Source organism: Ammospiza nelsoni, chromosome 3 (genome assembly GCF_027579445.1).
Source record: "Ammospiza nelsoni isolate bAmmNel1 chromosome 3, bAmmNel1.pri, whole genome shotgun sequence".
In the NCBI taxonomy this organism is placed as follows: domain Eukaryota; kingdom Metazoa; phylum Chordata; class Aves; order Passeriformes; family Passerellidae; genus Ammospiza; species Ammospiza nelsoni.
The window spans coordinates 115165410-115193118 of NC_080635.1; the positions used below are offsets into that span (position 1 = coordinate 115165410).

At 60.5% G+C, this 27709-nt stretch overlaps 3 protein-coding genes across 3 annotated transcripts; all 3 read right to left on the reverse strand.

Moving 5' to 3' along the window:
* Nucleotides 1-10229: 10229 nt before the first annotated feature.
* Nucleotides 10230-13761, reverse strand: TRIM54 (tripartite motif containing 54). The gene is made up of 10 exons (XM_059468358.1): nt 13519-13761; nt 12900-13072; nt 12262-12433; nt 12089-12184; nt 11594-11827; nt 11376-11398; nt 11174-11298; nt 10774-10875; nt 10621-10659; nt 10230-10425 (listed from the first exon to the last, which is right to left on the reverse strand). Exons 1-10 carry the CDS (start codon nt 13684-13686, stop codon nt 10415-10417), a joined length of 1143 nt encoding a protein of 380 aa, XP_059324341.1. The 5' UTR covers nt 13687-13761; the 3' UTR covers nt 10230-10414.
* Nucleotides 13762-14703: 942 nt separating this feature from the next.
* On the reverse strand, nt 14704-17291 carry DNAJC5G (DnaJ heat shock protein family (Hsp40) member C5 gamma). The gene is made up of 4 exons (XM_059468623.1): nt 17076-17291; nt 16119-16332; nt 15807-15960; nt 14704-15286 (listed from the first exon to the last, which is right to left on the reverse strand). The coding sequence occupies exons 1-4, from the start codon at nt 17186-17188 to the stop codon at nt 15207-15209; spliced, it is 561 nt and encodes a 186-aa protein (XP_059324606.1). The 5' UTR covers nt 17189-17291; the 3' UTR covers nt 14704-15206.
* A 499-nt stretch (nt 17292-17790) lies between these two features.
* Nucleotides 17791-26932, reverse strand: LOC132070832 (uridine-cytidine kinase-like 1). Its single transcript, XM_059467935.1, has 14 exons — nt 26671-26932; nt 26336-26442; nt 25905-26075; nt 25389-25460; nt 24971-25160; nt 24816-24877; nt 24520-24536; nt 23785-23883; nt 19582-19675; nt 19418-19480; nt 19200-19322; nt 19018-19125; nt 18790-18946; nt 17791-18662 (listed from the first exon to the last, which is right to left on the reverse strand). The coding sequence occupies exons 1-14, from the start codon at nt 26930-26932 to the stop codon at nt 18589-18591; spliced, it is 1599 nt and encodes a 532-aa protein (XP_059323918.1). The 3' UTR covers nt 17791-18588.
* Nucleotides 26933-27709: the final 777 nt, after the last annotated feature.

The following is a 27709-nucleotide window of genomic DNA, read 5'->3' on the forward strand; positions in this document are numbered from 1 at the left end:
TTTACAGAAAGGGCAATAAAGTTTCGGGACCCAGGACATTGCTCTGGCTGCCCTGGGTGAGTCCAGACCCTGGCAGGGGCTCAGAGACCTTGGCACGGAGTCAGAAACACCAAAACCACCCGTGTGTTCTATTTTAACCATGGAAACAATTCCCAGCTTTGTGTGAGGAGTTACAGGCCACAAGGGTTTGAGTAGAATGACAGTGAATTTGTCACAGGGTGAAAAAGTAGAATTTTGGGAGTTTAGAATGGGGGTTCAGGAGGCAAGATGGAGGAATCTGGGCATGTCCTGTCCTTCTTCTCCTTCTTCTTGTCCTCCATCTTCTGCTGTGATGGTGGCACTTCTGGATTGGATTAGAGCAGAGACAGACTGTCTAACGTAGGTGATAGGTATTGGGAAGTAATTGTAAATTAAGTACAGGTAGATTTTAGTATAAAAAAACTAACACTACTCCAAGGGCAGGGACTGTGCCACAACCCAACCTGCAGGACAGATCTCAGCAGGTCAGAGAAATAATGGAGAGATAAGAGAAAATAAACAACCTTGAGAACCAGAGCTGAGGAATCCTGACTTCTTAATCGAGCGTGGGGCTGGGAAAAAAAGACTCCTTAATACCTCAGGAGCCATTCCAGCAGCAACAAAGCCAAGAATAAAGTTCTGGAATGCTCTGCCCAGGGAGGTGGTGGAGTCCCCACCCCTGGGTGTGTTTAACAAAGCCTGGATGTGGCACTGGGGGCCAGGGTTGAGCTGAGGGGTTGAGGATGGATGGGACTCAATGGAATTGGAGGTCTCTCCCAACCTGGTCATTCTGTGAATTCTGTGAATTCTATGAATTCTGTGAAATCTGTGATCCTGTGAAATCCGTGAATTCTGTGAATTCTGTGATTCAGTGAATTCTGTGAAATCTGCTGCAGAGTCCTGAACCTGGAGCAGAAAGATTAGAGATGTGGACAGTGCAGGATGGGCTTGGGTGCAGCATCCACCTGTAAAGAGGCGCCCTCAGCCAAGGGGAGCTGCAGGAGGCTCTGGAGAGAGATGATGGCAAATCCTGCATGGATGGCAGCAGCTCTGGGCAAGGTGGGGCCTGGAAAGCAGGAATGCAGTGCTGGCTGCCCCAATGCAGGAATGCAGCGCTGGCTGCCCCAATGCAGGAATGCAGCGCTGGCTGCTGCAAGACAGGAATGCAGTGCTGGCTGCCCCAATGCAGGAATGCAGCGCTGGCTGCCCCACAGCAGGAACGCAGCGCTGGCTGCACCGATGCAGTAATGCAGCACTGGCTGCTGCAAGGCAGGAATGCAGCGCTGGCTGCACCAATGCAGGAATGCATTGCTGGCTGCCCCACAGCAGGGATGCATTGCTGGCTGCCCCAATGCAGGAATGCAGCGCTGGCTGCCCCACAGCAGGAATGCAGCGCTGGCTGCCCCAAAGCAGGAATGCAGCGCTGGCTGCCCCATAGCAGGAATGCATTGCTGGCTCAGCGTGGGGAATGCATTGCTGGCTCAGTGTGGGGCAGGATTAGGCAGAGCTCTGACCCCAACGTGGGCTCAGAGAGCAGAGCTGGAGGCTCTGGCAGAGCCCTGGATTCCTGTGAATGGATGTGATAGTAAAAGATTTTAAAATCACAGAAATTTTTGGGGAGCTATAAAGAAAGTAAGGCTTAGTGGGCCCTGTGAAATGTCAGTCCTTGTACCATGTGAAACTGCACCTGTGCAGTCAGTATAGGATAAATTATATAATTGTTAGAGGTGATTAGATATAATTATCGTTTAAAGAATCATGAGGAACTATGTTAGGGGTTTGAGGGGGATCACAAGAAACCCATGCTTGGATGAAATCAATGTATACAATGGAAGAATGTCAGTTTAATAATTAATATGTAAGTTATATAATGATAGAACATAAAACATGTTCAGCTGGAAACCATGGTGGGTCAGCTTTGGGTCTGTGCACCCCTGACACCCAGAGCTCTTCAATAAAAGCACCTGCATTTAATCATTCTGTGATTATGAGTTCCTGATGCTGACAGAGGGGCTGGCTCCAGGTGTGCTGTGGGAATCCCTGAATGGATGGGCTGGCTCCAGGTGTGCTGTGGGAATCCCTGAATGGATGGGCTGGCTCCAGGTGTGCTGTGGGAATCCCTGAATGGATGGGCTGGCTCCAGGTGTGCTCTGGAATGCTGTGAATGGATGGGCTGGCTCCAGGTGTGCTCTGGGAATCCCTGAATGGACGGGCTGGCTCCAGGTGTGCTCTGGAATGCTGTGAATGGATGGGCTGGCTCCAGGTGTGCTCTGGGAATCCCTGAATGGATGGGCTGGCTCCAGGTGTGCTCTGGGAATCCCTGAATGGATGGGCTGGATCCAGGTGAGCTCTGGGAATGCTGTGAATGGATGGGCTGGCTCCAGGTGTGCTCTGGAATGCTGTGAATGGATGGGCTGACTCCAGGTGTGCTCTGGAATGCTGTGAATGGATGGGCTGACTCCAGGTGTGCTCTGGAATGCTGTGAATGGATGGGCTGGCTCCAGGTGTGCTCCAGGTGTGCAGAGGCAGTGCTCTGTGCCTGTGGAGCCCTTTGGAAAGAGAGAGAGGGCTGTGAGCCCCTCAGGGATCCCTCAGGGAACATGGACAGGTGTCCTGGATTGCAAGGAATGTGTGTGTTCTATTGCCATCTCTGTCAGAGCTGGGGCACTTATTCTCTGTTCATGGGGCATTTTTCTTTATCCCTTACACACCAACCCTCCCTCCAGGAGATCTCTTCTGTTCATGGCCATTACTTATTAATTATCTTTTGTTCATGGGCCATTACTTATTAATTCTCTTCTGTTCATGGCCCAGTGAGTGTCCCTGCGTGGCTGACCCAGTTCCATCATCCCATGGGGAGATGCTCCGCCCAGGGGAGGAGCCAAGCATTCCTACCTGGGTACAATCTGAGGTTTGGGACACCCAGCAGCCTTTGCCCACCTCATTGCCAGAGGAGCAGCTTTCTTATATATTTTTATATATAAATATAATATATAATATATATATTATATATAACTTATATATATATATAATATATATATCTTATATATATATATCTTTTTATTATCTATATTGCATGTTTTTCCCCTAATTAAAACCTATTTTTATTTATTCCCTAATAAAAAACTATTATTCCTGCTCCCATATCTTTCCCTGAGAGCGTCTTAATTTCAAAACTATAATAATTCAGAGGGAGGGAGTTTACATTTTCTGTTTCAGGGGAGGCTCCTGCCTCAGAAAGTGGCAATAACACAATGCGAAGCTCATCCACTCAGAGAACCCCAGTGAATATTGGAAAAGGCCTGGCTGACAATGAGAGAAAGTGGAAGATTTAGGTCCTGAAATCAGCCCTGAAGGGCGGTGGATTGCATCCAGCAAACAGGTGATAATTCCCCAACGCCTGCTGAGGAAAAAATGGGAGAGGGTCAACACAGGGGAGCTCACTGGGAAATGGAGTCTCTGGCAGAAGCATTGAGGGTTTCAGAGTAAAAATTATAGTTCAAGTTTTGAGTGTAAAAATAACAGGTATCATAAAAAGCATCATTAAAAACTTTTAAACTCTTATTGTTTAAAGTTTATTAAACTTTTTGTTTAAAGAACAGCACACATCAAATCAGAGGGGCCACGCCCAGGACTGTCAGGAAAGGCAGCGGCTTGTGACTGAGTCCTGTGCTTCCTTACTAATTTATATTAATGATTAATATGCACTAGCCAACATCTCAGCTTTGACAGCAAGGATTGTGTGTCAGAACAAAGAATGATAAGAGAAGTTCCTTATGACCCCACCACGTATTTTAAATACTCTCCAGGGAAAAAAGATTCATCAGAATATCTGGAACCACACCAAAATAATTTTTTCAGAAATTTCTCAGTAATTTCCTCAGAAATCATTAGCATACCTGTTTGTATTCAGGAGCTGTGATGAATATTGTTAGTTTCAGGAATATAACCTGGTCTGTGGGGTTACTGGGCATGCTTTGGGTAGAATCCCCCCTGCATCCAGCACTCCTCATAAAGCTGTGTTAGCTTTCCAGCCTGGCAAATTGGTTGGAGAGTTTATTTCCCAATTTTGTGTGACACCAGGGCTCTCCCCATTGCACCAACCAGAGCAGAGAATGATCAGGGTTTGTTAAAAGAAACAATTCCCAGACTGGGTGTCCCAGAAGGAATTTCTGCAGATGGTGAACACGGTTTACAGCATAAATGGTGCAGGAAATGTCAAATTTTCACAGTTTATTTGGGAACTGCATCCCTCACGGGTCCCACAGTCCAGTGGAAGGCAGGAAGGATGAACCTGAGGGGCAAAGGGGCAAATACCCAAATTACAACAAGGGCAAATACCCAAATTACAACAAAGGGGCAAATATACAAATTACAGCAAAGGGGCAAATATCCAAATTACAGCAAAGGGACAAATACCCAAATTACAATAAGGGCAAATATCCAAATTACAGCAAAGGGGCAAATATCAAGTTACAAGGTTATTCTGTTGCTTTTGACCTGTGGTTTTTTAAAATTAACATCCATCAAGCAGAGTTGGCTCTTATCTCCAAGCCAGAATGTTCTGATCAGTTTTTTGGCTCCTTTTAGAGCAAGCTCAACCCCCACAGAAACTTGTTGCAGTCTGGTTTTAAGAGGCCCTATTTTCCCTACAAGTGTGGCATTGGGGTTTGTTCTTGAAAAACTAAATATATTTATAAAATTTATAAAATTTATAAAATTTATAAAAAAGGGGCAAATATACAAATTACAGCAAAGGGGCAAATATACAAATTACAGCAGAGGCAAATACCCAAATTACAACAAGGGCAAATATCCAAATTACAGCAAAGGGGCAAATATACAAATTACAATAAAGGGGCAAATACCCGAATTGCAGCAAAGGGGCAAATATCCAAATTACAACGAAAGGCTGCAGTGGGGCATTGCTTTGGCTGCTACAGGAGTGTCAGCCCCAGGTCAGAGCAGGAATGAGCACTCTGGAAACACCCTGGAAGGCAAAACCCCGTGCCCACGCGGAGATCAGGTGTGTGAGAGGCCACAAGGAAATATTCCAGTTCTCTCTCCCTGCCTTTATCCCATCCAGGCTGGAATCAGCCCCACCCTCCCCTCGGGTGCCCCTGGACAGTCCCTGCAGTGTGGGGAAGGGTTGGACACGGAAGGATGAGGCTGGCAAGGTGGGAAAGGTGGGAAGGTGGGAAAGGGAGAAGATAGGTGGGAAGATGGGAAGGTGCTTTCCCAGGAGAGCTCAGGGTGTGCGCTGCAGGGAAAGGGAGAAGGACAGGAACCAACCCCTGGATCCATGGCACGTGTGAAAAACATCCCTGAACCTGGACAGGATCCATGGAATTCACACCAAGCTGGAGACCTGAAGTTCCACTCAGACACAGAAGCACGTTCTTTAATTTTTTAATCTGTTTATGCAAATTAATTTTGCAAGTGAAGTACTTCTATAATAAGTTGCTACTTTATGGTGATCCATTATATAATATATTGTTATTTTATGGTGATCCACTATGTAATATATTGTTATTTTATGGTGATCCACTATATAATATGCTATTACTTTATGGTGATCCATTATATAACATGTTGTTACTTTATGGACATCCATTATATGATATATTGTTACTTTATGGTGATCCACTATATAATGGAGATCCACTATATAATATATTGTTATTTTTTGGTGATCCATTATATATTGTTATTTTATGGTGACCCACTATATAATATAGTGTTACTTTATGGAGATCCATTATATATTGTTACTTTATGGTGATCCACTATATAATATGTTGTTACTTTACAGCTTGTCCAAAGGCTCAGGAAAATTCCAACTCCAGCAGCAAAACTGACGGATTTTCCCAGTGTCACAATCAGTCCTTTGGATTGGGAAATTTTAATTTCAGATTTAAATCTGACATTGCTCCTTAGTCCCAAATCCCTGTGAGGATTTTCCCTGGGGTCTAACCTAAGCCATGAGGAAGGTAATTGTCATTACAGGTGTGATGGATTGACCATGGCTGGACACCAGGTGCCCACCAGAGCTGCTCCATCACTCCCCCTCACTTGGACAGGGAAGAGAAAATACAAGAAAAGCTCATGGCCCAGGATAAGGACAGAGAAAGCTCACCCATTCCTGTCCTGGGCAAAGCAGACTTGATTTGGGAAAATTATTGAATTTATTTTAATTTTGTTTAATTGATTACCAATCACATCAGAGTAGGGTAACAAGAAGTAAAATAATTTCTTTAAAAAAAATTAAAAAGTAAAATAAAATAAATTCTAAAAATTCTGGGTTTTGTTCCTCTCACCCCCCTGCCCACCCCAGGCTCAGCTTCACTCCCTGCTCTGCCCCCGTCCCTCCCAGGGCTGCAGTGGGGCAGGCTGGGGGTCACGCTCGGGCCCCTCGGTTGCCTCCACCGTCGCAGGGGGCTCATCAATCCCTTCATCCTCCTGAGCCATTCCAACCCACCAGGAAAACCCGTCGCCCTTGCAGACAGACGTGACGCACGTGGGTCCAACTGGTCAGTGAATCCAAACACCATCACCAGAGTCCAGCTAGGGATTTACCCTTTGATAAACGATCTCCATAACACATTCCACGTGGGCACAACAGCAGGTGCAGCAAGTGGAGATAGACAAGAAGATAGACAAGAATTGTTTCTCACTCTCTCTGAGCTTTCTCCCAGCTTCCCAGATTCCAGAGTCCTGGGCAGAGCTGTGTCTCTGTTCAGAGGATGCGTGATTGCCACGGGAGAGCAGCCCCTGCCCTGCTCAGGTGTGGGACAGGCACAGCCCTGTGCAGGCTGCTGCTTCCCTCGGGCTGGGGCCCCTCTCAGGCTGTGTGTGCCCTCCATGGGGACAGTCCCTCCATGGGGACAGTCCCTCCATGGGGACAGTCCCTCAGGGGCTGCTGCAGCCTGAGCCCCCACAGGCTCACAGATCCCTCCCAGGACCCTGCCAGGACCTGCTCCTGCCTGAGCCCCCACAGGCTCACAGGTCCTGCCAGGACCCTGGGTGGGTCCTTGCTGCCCCCAGGCACCCCGGGCTGTGGGGAATCCCTGCTCCAGCTCTGGATCACCCCCTCTCGTTCCTGCTGCCCTGCCCTGACCTGGGGGCTGCAGGGCTGCTGCTCTCTCGTGCCGTCGTTCCTCTCTGGCTGCACTTCCCTCCACACCAGAACTCTTCTTTCCTCCCTAAAATCATTGTCCCTGATAATGCACAATTGTCAGAGCGATGGGGGTCAGCACGGTCGGGACGGATGGAGATGAGAGATCTCTGCAGCCAGGACAGGAACTTGGGGTTCAGTGCACAGGGCCTGGGTGCAGGGCCCTGCTGGGATTTGGGGTTTATTGCAAAGGGCCCTGCTGGGATTTGGGGTTTATTGCACAGGGCCTGGGTGCAGGGCCCTACTGGGATTTGGGGTTTATTAAAGCAAAGGGCCTGGGTGCAGGGCCCTGCTGGGATTTGGGGTTTATTGCAAAGGGCCTGGGTGCAGGGCCCTGCTGGGATTTGGGGTTTATTGCACAGGGCCTGGGTGCAGGGCCCTGCTGGGATTTGGGGTTCAGTGCACAGGGCCTGGGTGCAGGGCCCTGCTGGGAGCTGCAGCCACAGCTCAGAGCAGGCCCGAGAGAAGAGAGGGGGAGAGAGGATGAGAGGGTAAGAAAGTAAAAGCACAAGAGAGTAAAAGGGGTGAGAGAGTAAAAGGCAAGAGTTAAGAGGCAAGAGGGGCAAGAGCTAAGAGCTAAGAGAGTGAGGTCCCATTACAATACAACAAATCTTCTTCTGTGTTGAATATTCTGATTCTCACTAACCAATCTAGTACAAGATACAAATTCTACAGCTTTTACATACAGCCTATAAGAATCACTACATTACCACACTGTGTTACATTTTAAACCCTACAAACTCCTCTTTGGGCCCTTCTGCCAAGCTGCAGGGTCTGCTCTGACCCTTGGGCCTGTCTGCAAGCAGAGGGTGTTGTTCCATCAAAAGGGGATCACCTTCAGCTGGCCATGCCATTGTTTTCCCGTTGTTCAGTAACTGAGGGATCTCAAAGCTTGCTTTCATTTCAATCTCACTTATAGTTTCCATATTCTCAAAATCTTTAGCCAGACAATCATATTGATAAGGCTTTCTTGTTCCATCTGCCCCAACACACAGTGACACCCGAGGTGCTGCTGCCGTCACCAAGGGGCTCTGCTTGGCCAGCAGCTCCAGTCCCTCCTGCAGCCAGCTGCCTTTGGCTCCCCTGGGCATGGGGAAGCTTCTGTCAGCTCCTCACAGAGGCTGCCCCGCCGTCTCCCCACCGCCAAAACCTTGGACACAAACCCCATACAAACCCAACTAAATGGACAATATTCCACAAATAGGACGTGTAGCTGGGTAAGTGACCACAGCAGGGGGACAACCCACCTGCGTTTGTGGGGGAAAGTGAAAAGATTCTTCAGGAATGTTAGCATTGCTCCTTGTGGAGAAAAAGGCTTCTGGAAGCACAGTTATGGAGAATGATAAAGAGAAATAATGATGCTTCTTGTCCCTTGAACAGCAGTTGGAGCAGGCTGCGCACTGGAATGTGCTAGAATGTGTTAGAATCCATGCTCAGTGCAGGGATTTCATTCCTGGGTTCTCAGGAGGGGCTGCACTTTAACTGGACGAGCAGAGGAGTCAGCAAATCCCAGGGGTTTTGGGAGGGCAGTGACAGGGGCTGAGTGTCTGGACACAAAGCACGAGGGAGAAAATTGCCCAAAACAGAAGAGAACCGGGCTGGGGCTCTCCTGAGGCCTCTCAGGCTCTGGGGAGGCACCCGTGGCACCCAGCTGGGGGGCTCTGAGTGCTGGGGGTCCCTCTCAAGCTGAGGGGCTGTGAGCCCTGGGGTCCCTCTCGGTCACCTCTGCAGGGTGACAGCCACAGGGGAACATCCCTGAGCAGGACAGGAGGTAAATGCTGCATCCAGGAGGGGCTGGGGAGGGCACGGGGCAGCCGCAGCCCCTCGAGCTCCCGGGGATTGCCCGAGCCCGCCCGGGCACGGTCCTGGTGTGTGCAGGAGCAGCTGGGCTGGGGCTGGGGCTGGGCTTGCTCTGCTGGCACCACATTGCCTGTGCTTGGGGTGATACCTCGGGGACACGGAGAGAGAAATGTCCTCTCTCCCACCTCGGGGACACACAGAGCAGAGCTGTCCCCTGTGTCCCCCGTCCTCCAGGACCACACACCCCACCCCTAGCCGTGGTCTGGGGGTCCGCAGGGCTCGGCCCTCGCTGTCCCCAGGCTGGGCACGGTGTGGCTGCGGGGACCCCGGGCCGGGGACCTCTGGCCATGTGCATCATCACTCGGGACCCCTGGCCATGTGCATCATTCCGGACCCCTGGCCATGTGCATCATCATCCCGGACCCCTGGCCATGTGCATCATCCCGGACCCCTGGCCATGTGCATCATCATCCCGGACCCCTGGCCATGTGCATCATTCCGGACCCCTGGCCATGTGCATCATCATCCCGGACCCCTGGCCATGTGCATCATTCCGGACCCCTGGCCATGTGCATCATCATCCCGGACCCCTGGCCATGTGCATCATCCCGGACCCCTGGCCATGTGCATCAGCAGCCGCTCCGTCTCGGCTCCGGGCCGGCGGTGACGCAGCCGCGGCTCCCGGGGGAGCGGCCCCGGGCAGCGCTGCGGAGGCTCCGTGTGTACCCAGCACATCCCTGCCGTGTGTACCCAGCCGGCTCATCCCGCCCGTGTCTGTTCCCGCCCGGCCCATCCCGGCCGTGTCTGCTCCCATCCCATCCCATCCCATCCCATCCCATCCCATCCCATCCCATCCCATCCCATCCCACCCCACCCCATCCCACCCCATCCCACCCCATCCCAGCCCATCCCTGTCCACCCCATCCCATCCCATCCCATCCCATCCCATCCCATCCCACCCCATCCCATCCCGGCTCCCGGGGCTGCGGCGGGCACGGGGCGCGGCTGTGGGAGGGGGCACCGGAGGGTCGCCGCCCCCCGGCAGGGGCTGTGGGCAGGGCAGAGCCGCTCACCGGGCCCGGGGCTCAAAGCCCGCCTTGCACCGGGGCTCGGGGGTCTCAGCGCCCCGCCCGAGGCCCGGGGGCACCGCTGGGTGATGGGGCAGGGGCTGTGCCGGGCCAGACCCTGAGGGCGGCCCTGGCCTCCAGCGCGCCCACACAGCGCACGGCACAACGGGTGCTCACACACTTTTAATGTTGGAGAGGGGCAGCGCCCATCGGGGCAATTCCAGGAGCAGGGATGGAGCTCGCCTGAGAGTGCGGGATGGCCACAGCCAGGGCGGGGTGACAGGGACAGGGATAGCCGGGTGTGACAGGGACAGGCAGAGCTGAGGGCATGCCAGCCTTACCCCACGGCCTCACTTCAGTGCTGACCTGTGCAGAAAAGCAGCCTGAGCCCTGTGACCCGAGGGTCCCCTTCCCACCCCCTGCAGCAGGGACACAGGGATGGCCTGGGGGAGCCTGGGGTGTGATCTGCCCCTCCATGCCCCCATCCCCACTCCCAGGGGGTCTCCTCTGCCCCACAGCACCCCATGGCCGTGCCCATCTCACTCCCCACGAGGGTCTCACCATGGGGAGAGCTCGCTGGCTTCTGCCTCGGCCCCACATCTGCAGAGGGAGAGAGGGACAAGGTCGGGGCAGGGATGTCCCAGCAGCCTGAAGGACCCTGCTGCCCCACGGGGACCATGGACACGGCCCTGGGCAGTCATGGCAGGCACTCACTTTCAGCAGCCTCGGGCACCTCCAGGCTGTCCAGCCGCTCCTCGTCTGCTGCAGCCTCGCTGCCGTCCCCAGGTGTATCCCCCTCATCCTCACCCAGGGGCTCTGTGGGCAGGGACAGCTCAGGTGGAACCTTCCCGCATCATGGGACACACCAGGACACTCCAGGGTGTTCCCAGGAGGAATGTGACCAGCCCAGTGTGGCAACCAGGGGAAGCCTGGGGCAGGACTGACCCTTCGGGTCCCCAGTGGGGTTGCAGGCCCCTGGGGGGGGTCACGTCCCCAGTCCTGTGTGGGATCCCGGCACAGGGCATGTGGTGAGGGGGCTCTGCCGGGGGCCCTGGGCGCCCCGGGCAGCCCCAGTGCCCCTGGGACAGCACAGCCATTTCCCCAGGACAGGCACCTGTCTGGAACTCGATGGTCCTCAGCATCTCAGCCACGTAGTCCACGTTGATGGAGAAGTGGTCCATGTTCTCGTAGCCAGGCTCAGGGCGGCTGCTCATTGATGCCTTGGACATGTCTGTGATCCTGCAGGGCAGAGGCACCCCGGGGGCTGCAGGGCCTTTTCCAGCCAAGGGCCTCTTCCCCCCATTGTCCCCACTCACTTTTTCAGGAGTTCCTTGGAGTGCTGTGAAGGAAAACGAGGGGGGATCAGTGTCTCCTGGACACCACGCCCAGCACAGGCGCACCCCTGCACATCCAGGGGCACCCACAGATCCTTTTGGGTGAGCACAGCCCCTGTGAGCAGCCCCCTGCCCCTCAGGGCACCGCGGCCCCACCACCCTGCCCCCGGGCAGCCCCAGCCCCCGATCCCCGGCAGCACCTGCAGGTACACGGCCATCTGGGGCTCCTCCATGGCCTGGATGGCCGACTCCACCAGCTTGGAGGAGGCCTCCAGGTGGTCTCCGTACTGGCGGATGAGCCCGCGGACCCGCTGCAGCTTGGCCTCCTGCTCGGCGGCGATGCTCTGCAGCAGCTCCTTCTTGCGCTCCTCCAGGATGCCGTAGAGCGCGTCGAAGCGCAGCCCCAGGTGCTGCTTCTGCCGCCTGCCGTTCTCCTGCGGGACGGGACGGGACGGGCCGGGGCTGCTCCGTGTGCCCCAGCACAGCCCCGGGGCTGGGCAATCGCAGTGCCACCACATCCCTCAGCTGGCACTGCTGCAGGGCTGCTCGGTGTGCCCGGCACGGCCCCGGGGCTGGGCAATCGCAGTGCCACCACATCCCTCCTCTGGCACTGCCCGGCTGCAGGGCTGCTCCGTGTGCCCGGCACGGCCCCGGGGCCGGCCACTCCCACTGCCACCGCCTCCCTCGGTGCCCACCTCGATGGTGTGGCAGATCTCCTCCATCTGGGTGATGATGGCCTGGATGCGGTCGTTCCCCGCCACCAGCATGGCGATGCCGTCGCTGAGCTCGCTCTGGGGGTGAGGCTGGGCGTGAGGGTGGCTGTGGGGGTACCCCCGGCCCCTCGAGACCCCCGGGGGCCCCCTTCTACCTTCTGTCGCTGGTAGACGGCGGGCAGCGGGGCCACCTCGCAGTCCTTGTGCGCCCCGAACACCTTGCACAGCGAGCAGGTGGGCGCCTCGCAGCGCAGGCAGTAGATGTTGATCCGCTCGTCCTCGTGCTCCTCGCACATGAGGTGTTGCTCAGCCTTGGCGTGAAGGGGTCTGCAGGGGTTGGGGGTGTCAGGGAGGCACCCCGGCCCCAGAGACAGACACCCCAGCCCCAGAGACACCCCAGCCCCAGAGACACCCCGGCCCCAGAGACACCCCGGCTTCAGAGACACCCCGGCTTCAGAGACACCCCGGCCCCAGAGACACCCCAGGCCCAGAGACACCCCTGCCCCAGAGACACCCCAGGCCCAGAGACACCCCAGGCCCAGAGACACCCCGGCTTCAGAAACAGCCCCAGCCCCGGGTCCTGCCCAGCCCTGAGACACCTCCGGCTCCCAGGGACCCTTCAGCCCCAGGGACACAGAAACGCCTCTGTCCCCGGAGACAGCTGCTGCCCCAGGGATATTCCCTGGCCCTGCACGGTCCCCATGACTGCCCAGGTCCTGTTGGGATCCCACCCCAGCCCTCTCGGTGGGCTCGCTGCCCCCCGCCCCGCCCCGGGGTCCCCGCGCCTCCGGACCGGGCCGACTCCTGCTTGTAGATGTCGATGATGTTCTCCACGAGCAGGTTCCGCTGCAGTCCGTACACCCCGTGCCGGTCCAGCACCACCTCGTGCCGGCACGACGGGCACCGGAACCGCCCGCCCGACGGCACCGCGCTGGAGCCCCGCGACTGCCACAGCGGGTTGGAGGCCTGGGGGGGACGCGGGGTGTCACGGCGGCGCTATCCCGCACATCCCGCACTCCCGGTACCCCCGGCATGCCCGGCATCCCCGCACCCCCGGAACCCCGCAACACCGGCACCCCCGGCGCCCCGGATCCCCGGCACTCCCGGCACCGCACGGCCACGGGTGTGGGCACAAACCGGGGCTCAGACACGGCCCCTGCTCCCCGTTCACCGTCCCCGCGCGCCGGGAGCGGCACCGGGCACAGCCCACCGGAGCTGCCAGCGGCTGCTCCCGGGGCCGGGATTCCCGGCGCCAGCGCCAGACCAGGCCCCCGTGAAGAGGATCCCGGTGCTCCTGGTCGCCCCTCGGCCCCGCTGGCCGGGGATCCCGGGATAACGGGGCCAGCCCCGCTGGGCTGGGGTCCCAGGCACCGAGCTCCCGGTGCCTCCCCCCGCCCCACCGCGGCTCCCACCTGGAAAACGTCGTTGGCGCACTTGCGGCAGAGGTTGTGCTGGCAGGGCAGGATCACCACGGGCTTGGAGAACATCTCCAGGCAGATGGGGCAGATGAGCTGCTTCTCCAGGCTCTCCATGCTCCGCGCCTCCGCCAGAAGCGGCTTCAGCCCCACGGCGAAGTTCATGGCCGCGGTCCCGGCCCGGCCCGGCCCGGCTCTGTCCCGCGGCTCCGCTCCGGCCGCCCGCTGCCCGCTTTGTTTCGGCCCCGGCCCCGGCCCCCCGCGCTAATTTTAGCCGCCCCCGCCCCGCCGGGGCCGCAGCTGTCGGCGGCGTCGGGTGACACTGAGTCACCGCTCCGGCCCTCCCTCGGGACCGGCCGGGCCCGGCACCGGACACCGGCTGCGTTCCGGACCCGCGGATCCCTGCCCGGGAGGAGCGGCCGGGGTTCGGGGGAGCAGGGCCGGCCGGTGCAGGGGCTGCAGGGCCGGTGCAGGGGCTGCAGGGCTGGGGCTGCAGGGGCTGCAGGGCTGGGGCTGGCCGGTGCAGGGGCTGCAGGGCTGGGGCTGCAGGGGCTGCAGGGCTGGGGCTGGCTGGTGCAGGGCCGGCCGATGCAGGGGCTGCAGGACCGGCAGTCACGCTGAGGACAATGTGCCCCGCTGTGCAGGCAGCAGGGCTGCGGGAGGCTGGGGTCCCGCACACCCCACGGTGCCAGCCTCCCCGAAGGGCAGGGCAGAGGGGCTGGTGCCAGGACACTCCATCCCCACTCGCCCTGGCACCCTGGCTATATTTAGGGAGTGAGGCAGAGCCTATGCAGCCGCGGGCAGAGGCAGTGACCGACCAGAGATGGGAAGAACGAGCAAGCGGCTCCCCGTGTCCCTCGGTGCCACCCCTCGGTGCCGGCCCTCCGCAGGGAGCTCCGCAGGGGCAGGAGCAGGGGGGGAGGAGCACGGCTCCAGGACTGCAGCAGCAGGAGTGGGGAGAGCAGAGCTGCGGGAGCCAGCAGCAGGGCACAGAGAGTGGCACCGGGCGGGGGACAGGACACACGTGGCATTCGCTCCGCTCCACACAGGACGTGAGCTGCCCGCTCCGCACCCCGGTTAGTCCAGCACCCGCAGGATCCACGAGCACAGCCCCAGCATGGAAACACCGGGCAGAGGCACATCCTGCTGCCCTGCACAGAGCCCAGGCACACACACACACACTCCCCTCCCGTCGGCCTTTAATGGTGCCCACAAAACCCAGACAGTCCCAGAGGGCAGAGGGAAGGGGTACCCGCAGGAGCACCCCAAGCCCACAGCAGCGTTTGGCACCCAGCACCCGTCGGGAGGGCTGCAGAGGGGCGGGCTCAGCCCAGCCCCGAGGTTACAGTGCTAATGGTCTCACGGAGCTACAGAGCTCGGCCCGGAGCATCTCTGCTCGTGCCCGGGGCTCGGTGCCCGACCTGGGCACGGGCAAGGCACTCGAGGGGCCACGGCAGCACGGGCTCCAGGCCACTGCCACCACCAGTGCTGGACACGGGGGCATTGCCCTGGAGCTCGAGCAGGGGCCCGGCAGCCTGTGCATTGATGCTGGCCAAATTAACCTGAGATTCTATCCCTCCGAGGCCGATGAGGCAGCCCGGGGGCGGGACCGTGGTCCCGGAAAGTGACAGTCCCAAGGGAGGAGGATCCTGCCCAGTGCTGGGAGCCGGCGGGGTGGGCCGGCCTCAGGCATCGCTCCTGGCGCTGGCTGGCAGCGGCTCCGTGCTGGCAGGCGGGGGCTGCGCTACCACAGGGCCCGGAGGATCTGCAAAGGAAAGCTCACATCAGTGCCTCAGCCCCAGCCGGAGGTGCCAGAGAGCAGGAATGTCACAGCACTGCCTCCAGGGCTCCCACAGCCCAAAGCCCCCACAGCCCTGGCCAGTGCAGAGTGCCCTGACCCCAAGAGAAGCTGCAAGAGCCACCCAGCCCCACTGTCACCAGTATGGCCAGTGCCAGGAACATAGCTGGCCCAGAGCACAGCTGCTCTTCCCGTGCTCTGTGCCCCAAAGGGTCTCTAAGCTTCAGGCCTGTTCAGGGGGCCTTTGTCCAGAGAGAAGGAGAAGGTGTGCACCCACAGCCCATGCAGTGGCTCTCTCTGCCAATGCCACCAGCCCTGGCCCACACAGGAAACACCAAGGGCTGGCTGGAAGTAAGAGCTGTGGCTAAAGCCAACCCAAGGCCTGAGCCAGAGCTCTGTCCCCACACGAGATGGGACACGGGAGACCCCAGAGCCCCCACAGAGCAAACACAGGCGCTCCCAGCTGCCGGGCTTCCACCTGACTCACCGCTGTCCTCTGCCCGCATCTGCGCCTCCAGGTCCTTGGGGTCCACGTACTTGTAGGACTCATCCTCCTTGGGCTGGCAGCACGTCCCACAGCAGAAGAAGCAGCAGCAGCAGCAGCAGCAGCACGTGAGGGCCCCGCAGCACAGCACCAGTGCCTGCATCAGGGACAGACGTGCTGTGAGCTCACCCGAGCCCCTGACGCATCACACCAGTCCTGAGAGCCCAGTCCAACGCCAGCCTGCCAGCAGGGCAAACCCCTGAGCTCACCCGGACCACCAGCCCCACCAGGCAGCCCCAGGGACACCGGGCTCACCTGGAACCACCACTTGGACATGAGGAAGTAGTGCCGGACAGCATCGTCGCCGAACTGCTCGGCCACGTAGAGGCCGAGGGAGCCGTACTGGTCGTACAGGCGGCGCTTGTCCACATCGCTGAGCGTGGCGTGGGCGCTGTTGATCTCCTTGAAGCGCTCGGCTGCCGCTGGGTCATCGGGGTTCTTGTCGGGGTGGTACTTGAGAGCCAGCTTCCTGCAGGTGCAGCGGGGCGACCCCCGGCATGGGGTCACAGTCCTGCTGCACAGTCCCGGGACAGCCCACAGGACCCCCGGCATGGGCTCACAGCCTCACTGCCCGGGACAGCCCCATGGGACCCCTGGCATGGGGGCACAGCCCCACTGCCCAGGACAGCCCACATCCCCGGTATGGGCCCACAGCTCTGTTGCCCGGGACATCCCCACAGGACCCCTGGTATGGGCCCACAGCCCTGCTGCTGCCCAGGCAGCCCTCAGCCCCTCCATGGAGCCGGGACCCCCGGCAGAGGGTCACAGCCTCACTGCCTGGACAGCCCACACTCCCCAGGAAGCCCAGCATGGGCTCACAGCCCCGGTGCCCAGACAGCCCACAGCCCCGCAGGACCCCCGGTACGGGGTCACAGCCCCACTGCCGGGACAGCCCACAGCCCCGCAGGACCCCCGGTATGGGCCCACAGCCCCGCAGGACCCCCGGCACGGGCTCACAGCACCGCTGCCCCGAACAACCCACAGCCCACAGGACCCGTGGTATGGGGTCACAGCCCCGCTGCCCCGGACAGCCCACACCCTGCAGGGCCCCCGGTATCGGGTCACAGCCTCACTTCCCGGAACAGACCCTGGCCGCCGGGACGGGACCGGGACCGGGACCGTCCGGACGGGATCCCGGCCGCGCTGGCGGGACGGCCCCTCGTGCCGGGGCTCCCGGGACGGCCCCGCGGACCCCGCCGGACCCCCTCGTACCGATAGGCCTTCTTGATCTCCTCGGGGGAGCTGCCCTTCTGCAGCCCCAGCACGCGGTACAGGCTCTCCCCGACCCGGGACAGCTTCCGCTGCGGCCGCGGGGGCTCCGCCATGGCCGCCCGAGGCTCGCGGGGTCGCACGGGACGCGGCAGCGACCGCCACGGGCCTGCCCCGCCGCCACGGCCTGCCCGCCGCTACGGGCCTGCCCGCCGCCGCTTCCGCCGCCGCTCTGCGCAGGCGCCGCCCGCGACCCGGTACAGGGCACGGCCCGGCCAGACGACACTCAGTATAGGGCCCGGCCCGCCCGGAGACACCCGGTACAGGGCACGGCCTGCCTGGTACAGGGTACAGCCCGCCCGGCGACACTCACTATAGGGCCCGGCCCGCCCGGAGACACCCGGTACAGGGCACGGCCCGGCCCGGCGACACCCGGTACAGACCACAGCCCAGCCCGGTGACACCCGGTACAGGGCACGGCCCAGCCCGGCGACACCCGGTACAGACCACAGCCCAGCCCGGTGACACCCGGTACAGACCACAGCCCAGCCCGGTGACACCCGGTACAGGGCACGGCCTGCGTGGTACAGGGTACAGCCCGCCCGGCGACACTCACTATAGGGCCCGGCCCGCCCGGAGACACCCGGTACAGGGCACGGCCCGGCCCGGCCCCACCGCCCGCCCCGGTCCGGCGGCAGCAGGAGGCGGCACACGGGCATCGCGCTGCTCCTTTATTGGTACAAAACGGCGGCGAGGGGGGGTGGCGGCACGGCCGGGCCCGGGACAGAGCCCCGGCCCCGGACCTTCCTGCTGCCGCCGGTGGCGGGGCGAGGGGGGCAAGGCTGCCGCTGCCCTTTGGAAAAAGAACCTGAGCAACAAGGGCAGCACCGGGGACACCTCAGCGCTCCCCGGGCACCAGCAGCACTGCGCACCGCGGGTGGGACAGCACCGGGAAGGCAGCCAGCCCCATGCCAGCCCCCAGCTCCTGGGGCCTGGGATGGAGTGTGGATTGCAGGGACGGGGTGGATCCGTGAGGTCCAGTCCCTGATGTCAGAGGGTCCCGCTGGAGCTGGGGGCTGCCCACAATAAATACAAATAAATACGGATTCCAGGCATGGAGCGGGCCTGGACTGGACCCCATCCCCGTTCCCCTGGGCAGAAGGTGAGCACCCCTCAGGCACAGCCGCGGGGAGGCCACCTCTCCCTCTGCAGGCACGGCTGGCCCAGGCCCAGAGGCAGGGCTCTGGGAGCAAGGAATGTCCCTAAATATCCCCTCTCCGTGGTCCCAGGAGAGGCCATCCCTCTCTTGTCCTCCTCCCTGGGGAGGATTGGTCCTTGGGGGCAGAGGGAGACCAGCAGCAGGGCCTTGTTGTGCAGGTCCAGAGAGCTGGGGCTGGCAGGTGGGCACAGCTGCAGCTCAGGGCCTCTCCTGGGGGCAGGGATGGGGCCAGCCCTGCAGCCAGCCCTGCAGCCAGCCCTGCAGCCAGCCCAGCCCCTGGTCCTGAGGCCAGCCAGCTCAGCAGTCCACGCTGTCGCTGTCACACCAGGCCGAGGGGCCGTCGGTGCCAAAGTATCTGTCTCCAAAGTTACCTGGCAGGCAGACAAAGGGACAAAGTGAGGGGCAGCAGCGCCAGCCCCACCAGTGTCCCCCGGGTGTGGCTGCAGGGCTGCCCCCAGGGCTGCTGGCCCCAGGCAGAGGCACAGCCCAGCCCCTCACCGATGCCCGGGATGATGTGGAACTCCTCGTTGACCCGCTTGTCCACGGCGGTGGTGATGATGCGGACGCGGGGAAAGGCGTAGGCCACCGAGTGCACGCCCATCTCCGCCATCAGCAGCGAGAGCAGGAAGATCCTATCCTCCTGCACGTCGTGGTCCTGCGGCACAGGGGGCTGTGAGAGCCCGGCAGGGCACAGGATCCCTGCCCCAGCCCCAGCCCGGGCCTCACCAGCAGCACGCGCACGGCCATCATGGCCGCGGCCCCCGTGGACACCGTGCTGTCCATGAGGATCACGTAGTCCTCGCTGATCTCCTTGGGCAGGCGCAGGTAGTGCAGCTGGCGAGGGAAGGAAGGGTTGGTGACGTGCCAGCAGGGCACGGCTCTGTGTGCCAGGCTGCAGCAGGACTCACCTCGGGCTCCCCCGTGTCCAGGTTGGTCTGGATGAGGATCTTGCCCAGGCGGATGTCCTTGCACACGGCGGTCAGGGCCTGCTCCATGGTCTCACCTGCCCGCAGGATGGACACGCCCGTGATCTGGGAAAGGGCAGGGACACGTGCTGGGTGCTCCCGGTGCTTGCTGAGCCAGGAGCTGTGCCCCCATGGGGAGCAGGAGCTGGGGCATGTCTCACCCGCTGCCTGTGGAACCGCTTCCCCTCGTACGTGGTGCCCTGCGGCGTCTCCACCGTGACCGACTGCAGGAGGGGAGCACACAGTGGGGGCAGCCAGAGCCGTCAGGGGCACCCAGAGGGGAGCTGGGCTGGGGCTGGGGCTGCAGCCAGCAGTGGGCACTCACCTTCAGGGGCAGGAAGGACAAGGCATGCTCGATCAGCAGCCGCATCAGGCGCTTGGAGTAGAAGATAAATTCATCCCTGGTCGTGTCCTTGTTCCTGGGAGGGATGACACAGGTGAGGAGGGAACAGAGCCCCTGCCATCCCTTGCAGACCACACGTGGGGCTCCAGGGGCCAACCAGCATGGACAGCAGCCCCGGGCTGTGGGAGCCAGAGCACTCCTGGAGTGACAGTCAGTGACCACCAGCACTGTGGGGCTCACTGACACCTCAGCTTCTGTCTTAGAGGGCTAAAGAGGCAAGAGAGTGGCTTAACTACCCTGGAGGGAGGTGCAACACCACTCAGAGCCATGAGAGAGAGCAGGGAGAGAACGGCGAGTAGGGACAGGTCAGGCAGGACCGTCAGGGGCAGCACAAACTCAGGAGCAGTGGGTGAGTGCTGGGGAGCCCGGGGTGGAACAGGAGCAGAGCCAGGATAGGACAGGACCCTGCCATTGAAGGGGACATAATGCACCATGGCTGAGCATGCTGGGTGACAGAAAAGAGTTGCACATGTCCCCAGCTCCCCCCTCTATGTCCCGAGTCACAGATAAAGCACTGCTAAGAACCAGGTGACTCAGAAATACCATTGTGTGCCCTATTCCGATGTACTGAAGGCACCAAGATGTAAAACAAACACAAACCAGAACAAAGCTGCCATGGGGCTGCAATGCCCAGGAAACCTCTCCCCTCGCCCAGGAGGGGTAAGCCAGCCCTGCATGCAGGGCACTAACCCCACAGCAGAGGGAAAGTAGATGACAGTTCCTACTAGGAGTACCCAGGCCACCAGCCTCGTGAGAACACGAGGACACAGAAGTCCCACAGACACCTGCCCATTCCCAGATGGAAGAAGTGGAGGTGGCAACACTCCTGAAGAGGCAGAAGGATATTGAATATTTTTACTCTGTATTTTAAGACATCATCTGCCATTTCTTACACCTCGGTGGATGACAGACAGCCCCACTGAGGCGTGTGGAGGAGGACGAGCAGTCACTGCTGTCCTCGCGTGCTCCTGCAGCCATTCCAGGGTCACTCACAGCTGAGCACCTGCAGTGATCATGGCACACAGACATTCCCAAACCCCTGGGCACAGCCAGCACCCCCAGGGAAGGCAAAGAAAACAGTTCTGGTCTGGAAGAGCCTGCCTACAGCTCCCAGTGTGAGCTGTCAGCAAACACTCACGGGTGGGCTGCACCCACACATCCACCCACAGCAGCCAGGGAGCAGCACGAGCCAGAGCCTCCCCTGCAGCCCGTGCTGTGCTGTCCCAGCCAGCTGTGCCCACCGGGACCCAGCCCAGCTGTGCCCAGCGGGACCCAGCCCAGCTGTGCTGGCCCCTGGCTGCCTGGGACAGGCCCCACACTGCTCCTGCAGAGGTTCCTCTGTATGGAGGGGCTCAAACCCTGATGACATGTGTGTGTATGTCACATTCACACAGTGACACCTGTGGGTATGGGGAACCCCAGCCATGAAGCTTCTCCCTGCCCAGGGCACAAGCGGGCAGGGGAAGGGCTGTGCCAGGGAGGGCAGCCCCCACAGGCTGGGCAGCAGCAGGTGACCAGGGCCACCCTCCCACCCAAACCACCGCATGATGCTGGAATTTCAGATGTTGAGAATTTTAAATTTTCTGTGCTGAAAGGCACAGACTCGTAAAAGAGTGCTGTATTTGACTTGAGGTTGTGGAGGAGATTTTAAAATTAATTAATAGCATTAGGATTATGAGTGTGTAGTTGGTTAGAAGTGTGTAATATAACAGGGTGAAAAACAGAGTCTGGGGTTTTAGAATATAGAAATTAAATATGAAGATGGAGGTTTTAGGGCAGAAGTAAGCTGTTGTTTTTTACCTTTTTCTTTTTCATCGGTTTGGGCGATGTTTTGTAATTAGACAGAAAAGTCTACATTGTAAGCTTTGAGAGATTAGTTACTAGGTTAAAAGGGAAAATAATCTAAGTGTTAGTTTTTAATTAGATAGTTTAATCTTAAAAGGCTTTGTAACAAAAGACAGCTATTTTGTGTTTTGCTAATGAAAGACTGTAGAACTCACAGTTGTGAGGTTGTTTCACTGATAAAAAATAATAAACACATGAGTCTAAACATGAAATACATTAATAATGACAAGAGATAGCTCTGCCAAGATGCAATAACAGCACATGGAGGTGCAGGAAATGTGGCTAAAGGTGAGTTTGAGTCTCACCAGCCTGGAGCTCTCTGGCAGCCCAAGAGAAGGGCAGCAGGCAAAAACCTCAGGAGTGCAGGGTGACATTTGTGACCAGCAACAGCCCCACGCCATGCCCAAGTGACACAGAAGCCAGCAAGTGCCCCCAAATCTCACCAGAAACACATTCTGCCTGTCCCCTGACACAGACCCGGCAGAGCTCCTGAGCACAGAGGTTTGGAGAGGCACTGGCCCAGCAGGATTGTAGGGGGCAGATGCTCCTCAGGCATGTGGCATTGCCCAGACACCACCTGGGATGGGCTCAGTGCTGCCCACAGCCTGGCCCTGCTCCTGCACGGCACCAGCACAGCCACGAGAGGCCAGAGGTGCCAGAGCCCTGCAGCCCCAGCAGAGCCCTGAGCCTCACGGATTAAGGTCACCAAGCACTTGTGCCACCAAGGTGGAGCCACTGGCACAGGGCTCTGCCTGGCACACCTGAGGTGCCACATCACCGCTCCTACTGCCAGGACCTGCCCTGGAGCCTGTGCTTCCACAGGAGGAAGGAGCCAGGAGAAGGAAAGGAGGTGCCCAGCCTGGATGTGGCCATGAGTATCAGAACACCATAAATTGTTTGGGTTGGAAAAGCCCTTTGAGATCCAGTCCAGCTGCTCCCCCAGCACTGCCAAGGCCACCACCAGCCCACAACCTCAAGTGTCACATCCAGATGGTCTCTGAATTCCATCAGGGATGGGAACTCCATCACCACGTGGAGCAGATGAGCTGAGGCTGGAAAACCCTTTCCATGAAGAAACTGCTCCCAATATCCAACCTAAATCTCCTCTGGAGCAGCCTGAGGCACCTTCCTCTTGTCCCATCCCTTTTTCCATGGGAGCAGAGCCTGACCCTCACCTGGCTGCATCCTCCAGTCAGGAAGCTATAGAGAATGAGGAAGTTCCCCCTGAGCCTCCTTTGCTCGAGGCTGAGCCCCCTTCCCAGCTCCCTCAGCCTCTCCTGGGGCTCCATTCCCTGCCCTGGACAGGCTCCCTCAATGTCTCTCTTAGGAGGAGCCCAGAGCTGTCCCCAAGCCTGGAGGTGCCCCAGCAGTGCCCAGCTGGCACAGCCCAGGTGCCAATGGCCTCTTGCCCACATGGGCTCATGTTGAGCCACTTTCCACCAATGCTCCCATGGCCTTTCCAGCCCTCTGCCCCAGCCTGGAGTGCTTCATGGGGCTGCTGTGACCCCAGGGCAGGGCCTGGCACTTGGCCTTGATGACCCTGACCCTGCTGGTCTCAGCACAGTGATCCAGAGCATCCCAACCCCTCTGCAGAGCCCTCCTGCTCTCCAGCAGATCCACATCCCACCCCACTTGGTATCCCCTGCAAGCTTGCTCAAAGTGCACTCAGTCCTGTCCAGGTCCCTCACAAGGACATGAGCTGACACCTTCCAAACCAACACACAGGTGCCATAGGAGGACCTGACCGACCTCAATATCCTCTCTCTGCCGTGGGGAAACACACCTGGGGCTGCCAGGTTCTGCAGCTGTAAAAACAATGAACCTCTCCATAGTGCTAAAGGCCTCAGCCCTTAACCCTTCACTAACTGATGCTACTGTCACCTGGAAAAAGGAGCATCAGAGGGGAAAGCAAAGATCAGGAGTGGTGAAGTCACAGCAGCAGCAGCTGCCCAGGTCCCTTCTCTAAGCTAGCTCTAAACCAAGTGCCCTGGGAGAGGGGCAAGGGGTACCCTGCCCCCTGCCACCAGCTGCTCCACCTGTGCTCCAGTGTGCAAAGAGCCAACCAAACCCCTCCCATTACAGGAAAAGCCTACTTTTGGGTCAGGAATCACCCAAAGCAGATGTGCAGAGCTCTGGTCACCATGTGCCCATGGGGCCAGGGCCAGCTCCATTCAGCCATTCTGCTCCGGGCCAACCCCCACGAGTGCAGCCCCAGGGCAAAGGGCAGACACTCACGTCAGGCCCTGTGGTGTGCCAGGGCAGGGGCTGGCAGGGATGTACCTGATGATGGTGTGCATGCCCCGCACCTGCGGCGTGCTCTCCAGGACACTCAGCGTCTTGGGCAGGGGCTGTCCTTGGTGGGCCGAGGCCAGGGCTGCCCTGCAGGGAGGAAGGTGCTCAGAGCTGTGCAGCACACACACACCCACAGCCCTGGGCCACCCTGCCAAAGGAAGGCTCCAGAAACACCCCTCTGAAAGGTCAGCACCGTGTTTGGCCTTCCCTGGATCCTGAATAACACCCCAAGTCTGTTAGCAGGCATGAGACCCCAGAGCTGGACTGCCCAAAAAGAACCTCCCAGACCACACCCACGGCTGCTGCAGCCTCTGCAGGGCAGGACATTCCCTGCACCCTGGGACCCGGCTGTCACCACAAGGGACAAGGGTTGTCCTGCCCAAAGGGAACATGAAGTGCCAAGAACACGGACCATGCAGGGCACTTCTCCCACAGAAGTGAGCACCCCAGGGTAAGTCAGCAGCCAGGAAAGGGGCCCTGCTCCAGCCAGGACAGGAGCAGGGCAGGGAGCTGGCCACAGGCATCAGCCACAGTGTGGGGTGTGTCACACAGAGCCCAGGGCTGCAGCCAGACAGGCCCTGAGGAGCTGAGCACAGCCCTGGGGAGCAGCAGCTACGCTCAGGCACCTCAGCAAAGCTCTGCCAGCAGGGACACAGAACCCAGTGGGTGCCAGCAGCCCCCCAGGCCAGAACAGGCTCCTGTGCAGCCCTGGGTCCCACGTACCTGACTGTGATCTCCCGCTGGTGGTGCAGAGGTCACGGTGCAGTGCAGGGGAACAGGAAGGACAGACACCCTGTCAGTCACTCACAGGCCAGCACAGCCATCCCAACAGCCCAGCTCCCCACCCTCCTCCCCAGTGCCCACTGCACCGATCTGCTCCCCCAGGCTCCATGTCGGGGTCTCTTGAGAAGAGAGAGGTGATGCCAACACCCCCCAGGTGCTCCCAGAGCACAGGTCTGTGTGCAGCCACATCCTGCCCTCTGCATGCAGGACCCTTCCCCTCCTCAGCCCCATCTCACCTTTTCCAGCTGGCTGTGCACGTGCTGCACAATGAGGTCCAGTGCCACGGAGTTCTCCCCACCTGCGGGTGGAGCAGAGGAGGCAGGTGGGGCGGGCGCTGAGCCACCTGCCCCACAGCACCCGCTCCCCATGCCAGGCTCAGCTCCGGCCTCACCCCTGGGCACCACGATGTCGGCCACCTGCACGGTGGGCTCGATGTACTGCTCGAAGGCTGGCTTCACAAACTTGTTGTACTGCTTGATGACGCCCGCCACGTCGCGCCCGCGCTCCATGATGTCGCGCTGCAGCCGCCGCACCAGCCGGATGTCGGAGTCCGTGTCCACAAACACTTTCATGTCCAGCAGCTGGAAAACTGGGAGGGGTGAGCACCCCCTATGCAGCTCCCATCATACCTGAGTCATTCCCCTCCACCACCCCGCAGTGGCACCCAGCATCACCTCCCCTGAGTGCTCTGCCAGCAAGCGTGGTGAGCTCTCCCTCCACAGCCCCACTGCTGTGGCACCCAGGGCCAGTGCCTGCCCTGCTGCAGCACAGCATCCTCTCGGGCCAGCGGCCACCTGAGGCAGCGATACCTTGAGCAGCTCCTTGTTGGCGAAGGCCAGGATCCCTTCAAACACGATGACGTTGGCCCCATACACTGTTTTCTGCAGGCAGACAGCAGCTGGGTTTGTTCTGTTTCTCTCACATGCCACAGCAGCACCAACACTAACATACACAGGGCACTGACCCCCCTGGGATCTCACCACTGTGCTGGGGCTCCCCATAACCATCCTGCAGCACCCAATGCCTTGGAGCTGTAGTCAATCCCTGTGCATGATGCTCCAGGCCAGGATGGACCCCGAACCTTGCTCTAGATCCCAAGCCTCTGCTCAGTGCCATCCTCCCAGCACCTCTGCCCACTGAGTCCCTCCTTCATATCTGCACCGGCCTGTTGGCACATCTCCCCACAGTCTTCCATGAATGAGTACCCCATTCCTGATGACCCCAGCCACCCCCTCCCTTTAGCCCTCCAGGCCCTGCAGGGCCCAGAGGCATTCCCCGTTCCCAGAACCCTGCCAGCCAGGCTGAGCCCGGCCCCCGGCACCCACCCACTCGCGGCGCCGGCTGTGTGTGGTGAAGTCGTACACCGGCACCTTCACGCTCTTGCCCTTCTTGAGCTTGCGCAGGACATTGACGAGCAGCTCGAAGTCAAAGGCATCGGGGTGGTCGAAGTTGTAGTCGCTGCGGGCTGCCAGCGCCTGCTGCCCCTCATCCAGCACCTGCAGGCGCCGGCACTGCTCAGGGCCGTGCCGGATCCTGGCACCCACCGCAACCCAGCCCCGCTCAGTGCCGCACCCGATCCCCGCAGCCCGATCCCCGGCACCGCTGAGCGCCGTGCCGGATCCCGGCACCCACCCGGCACCCCAGCCCTGCTCAGGGCCGCACCCGATCCCCACACCCCGATCCCCGGCAACACCCAGGGGTACACTGGAACCGGAGTGTCGGCCCGGCTCGGCGCTGCCCGGGGCCCGTCCCGCACCTTGTAGAAGGAGTCCATGGAGAGCAGCACGACCCAGGGCACGTCCAGCGCCTCGATGATCCGCGTCGCCACCGTGGTCTTGCCGGAGGCGCTGCCGCCGCACAGGCCTGCGGGGAGCGGCGGGGGCACCGCCCCGGCCCGGATCCGTCACGGGCCCGGATCCAGATCCGGCTCCGGCCCGCTCCCAGCCCCTCCCTCGGGGCCTCGTTCCCCGATTCCCGACCGCAGCCCGACCCCGGCCACGGTCCGGCCTCCATCCCCTCCCGGCCCGCTCTCGGCTCCATCTCCTTGCTGATCCGGCTCCATCCCCTTCCCGGCCCCGTCCCGCCGCTCACCGATGACAAAGGCCTCATCTACGGGCGCGCCGGTCTCGCTGTACCACGGCGGCCGCCCGGCCGTGTAGATAGTGCGCTTGCTGGTGCGCAGCAGCGGCGGCTCCGGCTTGCACTGGCTGGCGGTGCGGCGCCGTGGGGCCGGGGCGGGCGCCAGCGGCAGGCGGCTGAGCAGCGAGCCCAGCGGGCCGGGGCCGGGAGCGGAGCTGTGGGCGCGCTCCGGCCCCGCCGCCCCCCGCCGCTCCTCAGCGCCCGCCGCCGCCATCGCCGCGCGGGCCGCGGGGGCTGCCGGGACAGGACGGGCTGCGCACTGCACGGGGAACAGGCCCCGCCCCTGAGTGAAGCCCCGCCCTTATAGGGGCTCCGCCCCAACTGGTGCCCCGCCTGCTAGTGCGACCCTGGCTGAGGCCCCGCCCCTTTCCGAGGCCCCGCCCCAGACGCCCCGGGAGAGCGGGACTCACCTGCAGAGTGGGGCTGTCACACCGCGGCTCACCTGTGGAGCCCTCCCTGGGGCTGTCACACACACCGGGGCTCACCTGCACAGCCCTCCCTGGGGCTGTCACACCGCGGCTCACCTGCGGAGCCCTCCCTGGGGCTGTCACACACACCGGGGCTCACCTGCACAGCCCTCCCTGGGGCTGTCACACCGCGGCTCACCTGCGGAGCCCTCCCTGGGGCTGTCACACACACCGGGGCTCACCTGCACAGCCCTCCCTGGGGCTGTCACACACACCGCGGCTCACCTGTGGAGCCCTCCCTGGGGCTGTCACACACACCGGGGCTCACCTGCACAGCCCTCCCTCTGGCAGGTCAGAGCCGCTCCAGCCCTGCAGCATCACGGGCTGCTCGGGGCTGTCCCCAGCCTGCCCCTGTCCCAGGTGTCCTGGGCACCCAGCGCTGGGTCCGGCGCCTCGGGGCGGTGTCCAGGACACGCCAAGGGCGCGCTGTTGGTTCACGGTCTGCCGGCTGTCTCCGGGGACCCCCGGAGCCTTTTCGCAGCCGGCTGCCCCTGCCCGTCCTGAGGCTGTTCCTGCCCGGTCAG

Coding starts and splice junctions, on each gene's coding strand:
- TRIM54 (XM_059468358.1), bottom strand. CDS start 13,686: ATGAACTTCGCCGTGGGGCTGAAGCCGCTTCTGGCGGAGGCGCGGAGC. Junction 13,073..13,518: donor GCGCCAACGACGTTTTCCAG/GTGGGAGCCGCG, acceptor CGTCCCCCCCAG/GCCTCCAACCCGCTGTGGCA. Junction 12,434..12,899: donor TACAAGCAGGAGTCGGCCCG/GTCCGGAGGCGC, acceptor CAACCCCTGCAG/ACCCCTTCACGCCAAGGCTG.
- DNAJC5G (XM_059468623.1), bottom strand. CDS start 17,188: ATGGCGGAGCCCCCGCGGCCGCAGCGGAAGCTGTCCCGGGTCGGGGAG. Junction 16,333..17,075: donor GAGATCAAGAAGGCCTATCG/GTACGAGGGGGT, acceptor CTGCACCTGCAG/GAAGCTGGCTCTCAAGTACC. Junction 15,287..15,806: donor GATGCGGGCAGAGGACAGCG/GTGAGTCAGGTG, acceptor TTTCCTTTGCAG/ATCCTCCGGGCCCTGTGGTA.
- LOC132070832 (XM_059467935.1), bottom strand. CDS start 26,932: ATGGCGGCGGCGGGCGCTGAGGAGCGGCGGGGGGCGGCGGGGCCGGAG. Junction 26,443..26,670: donor AGATGAGGCCTTTGTCATCG/GTGAGCGGCGGG, acceptor CGCTCCCCGCAG/GCCTGTGCGGCGGCAGCGCC. Junction 18,947..19,017: donor TGGCCGTGCGCGTGCTGCTG/GTGAGGCCCGGG, acceptor CCTGTGCCGCAG/GACCACGACGTGCAGGAGGA.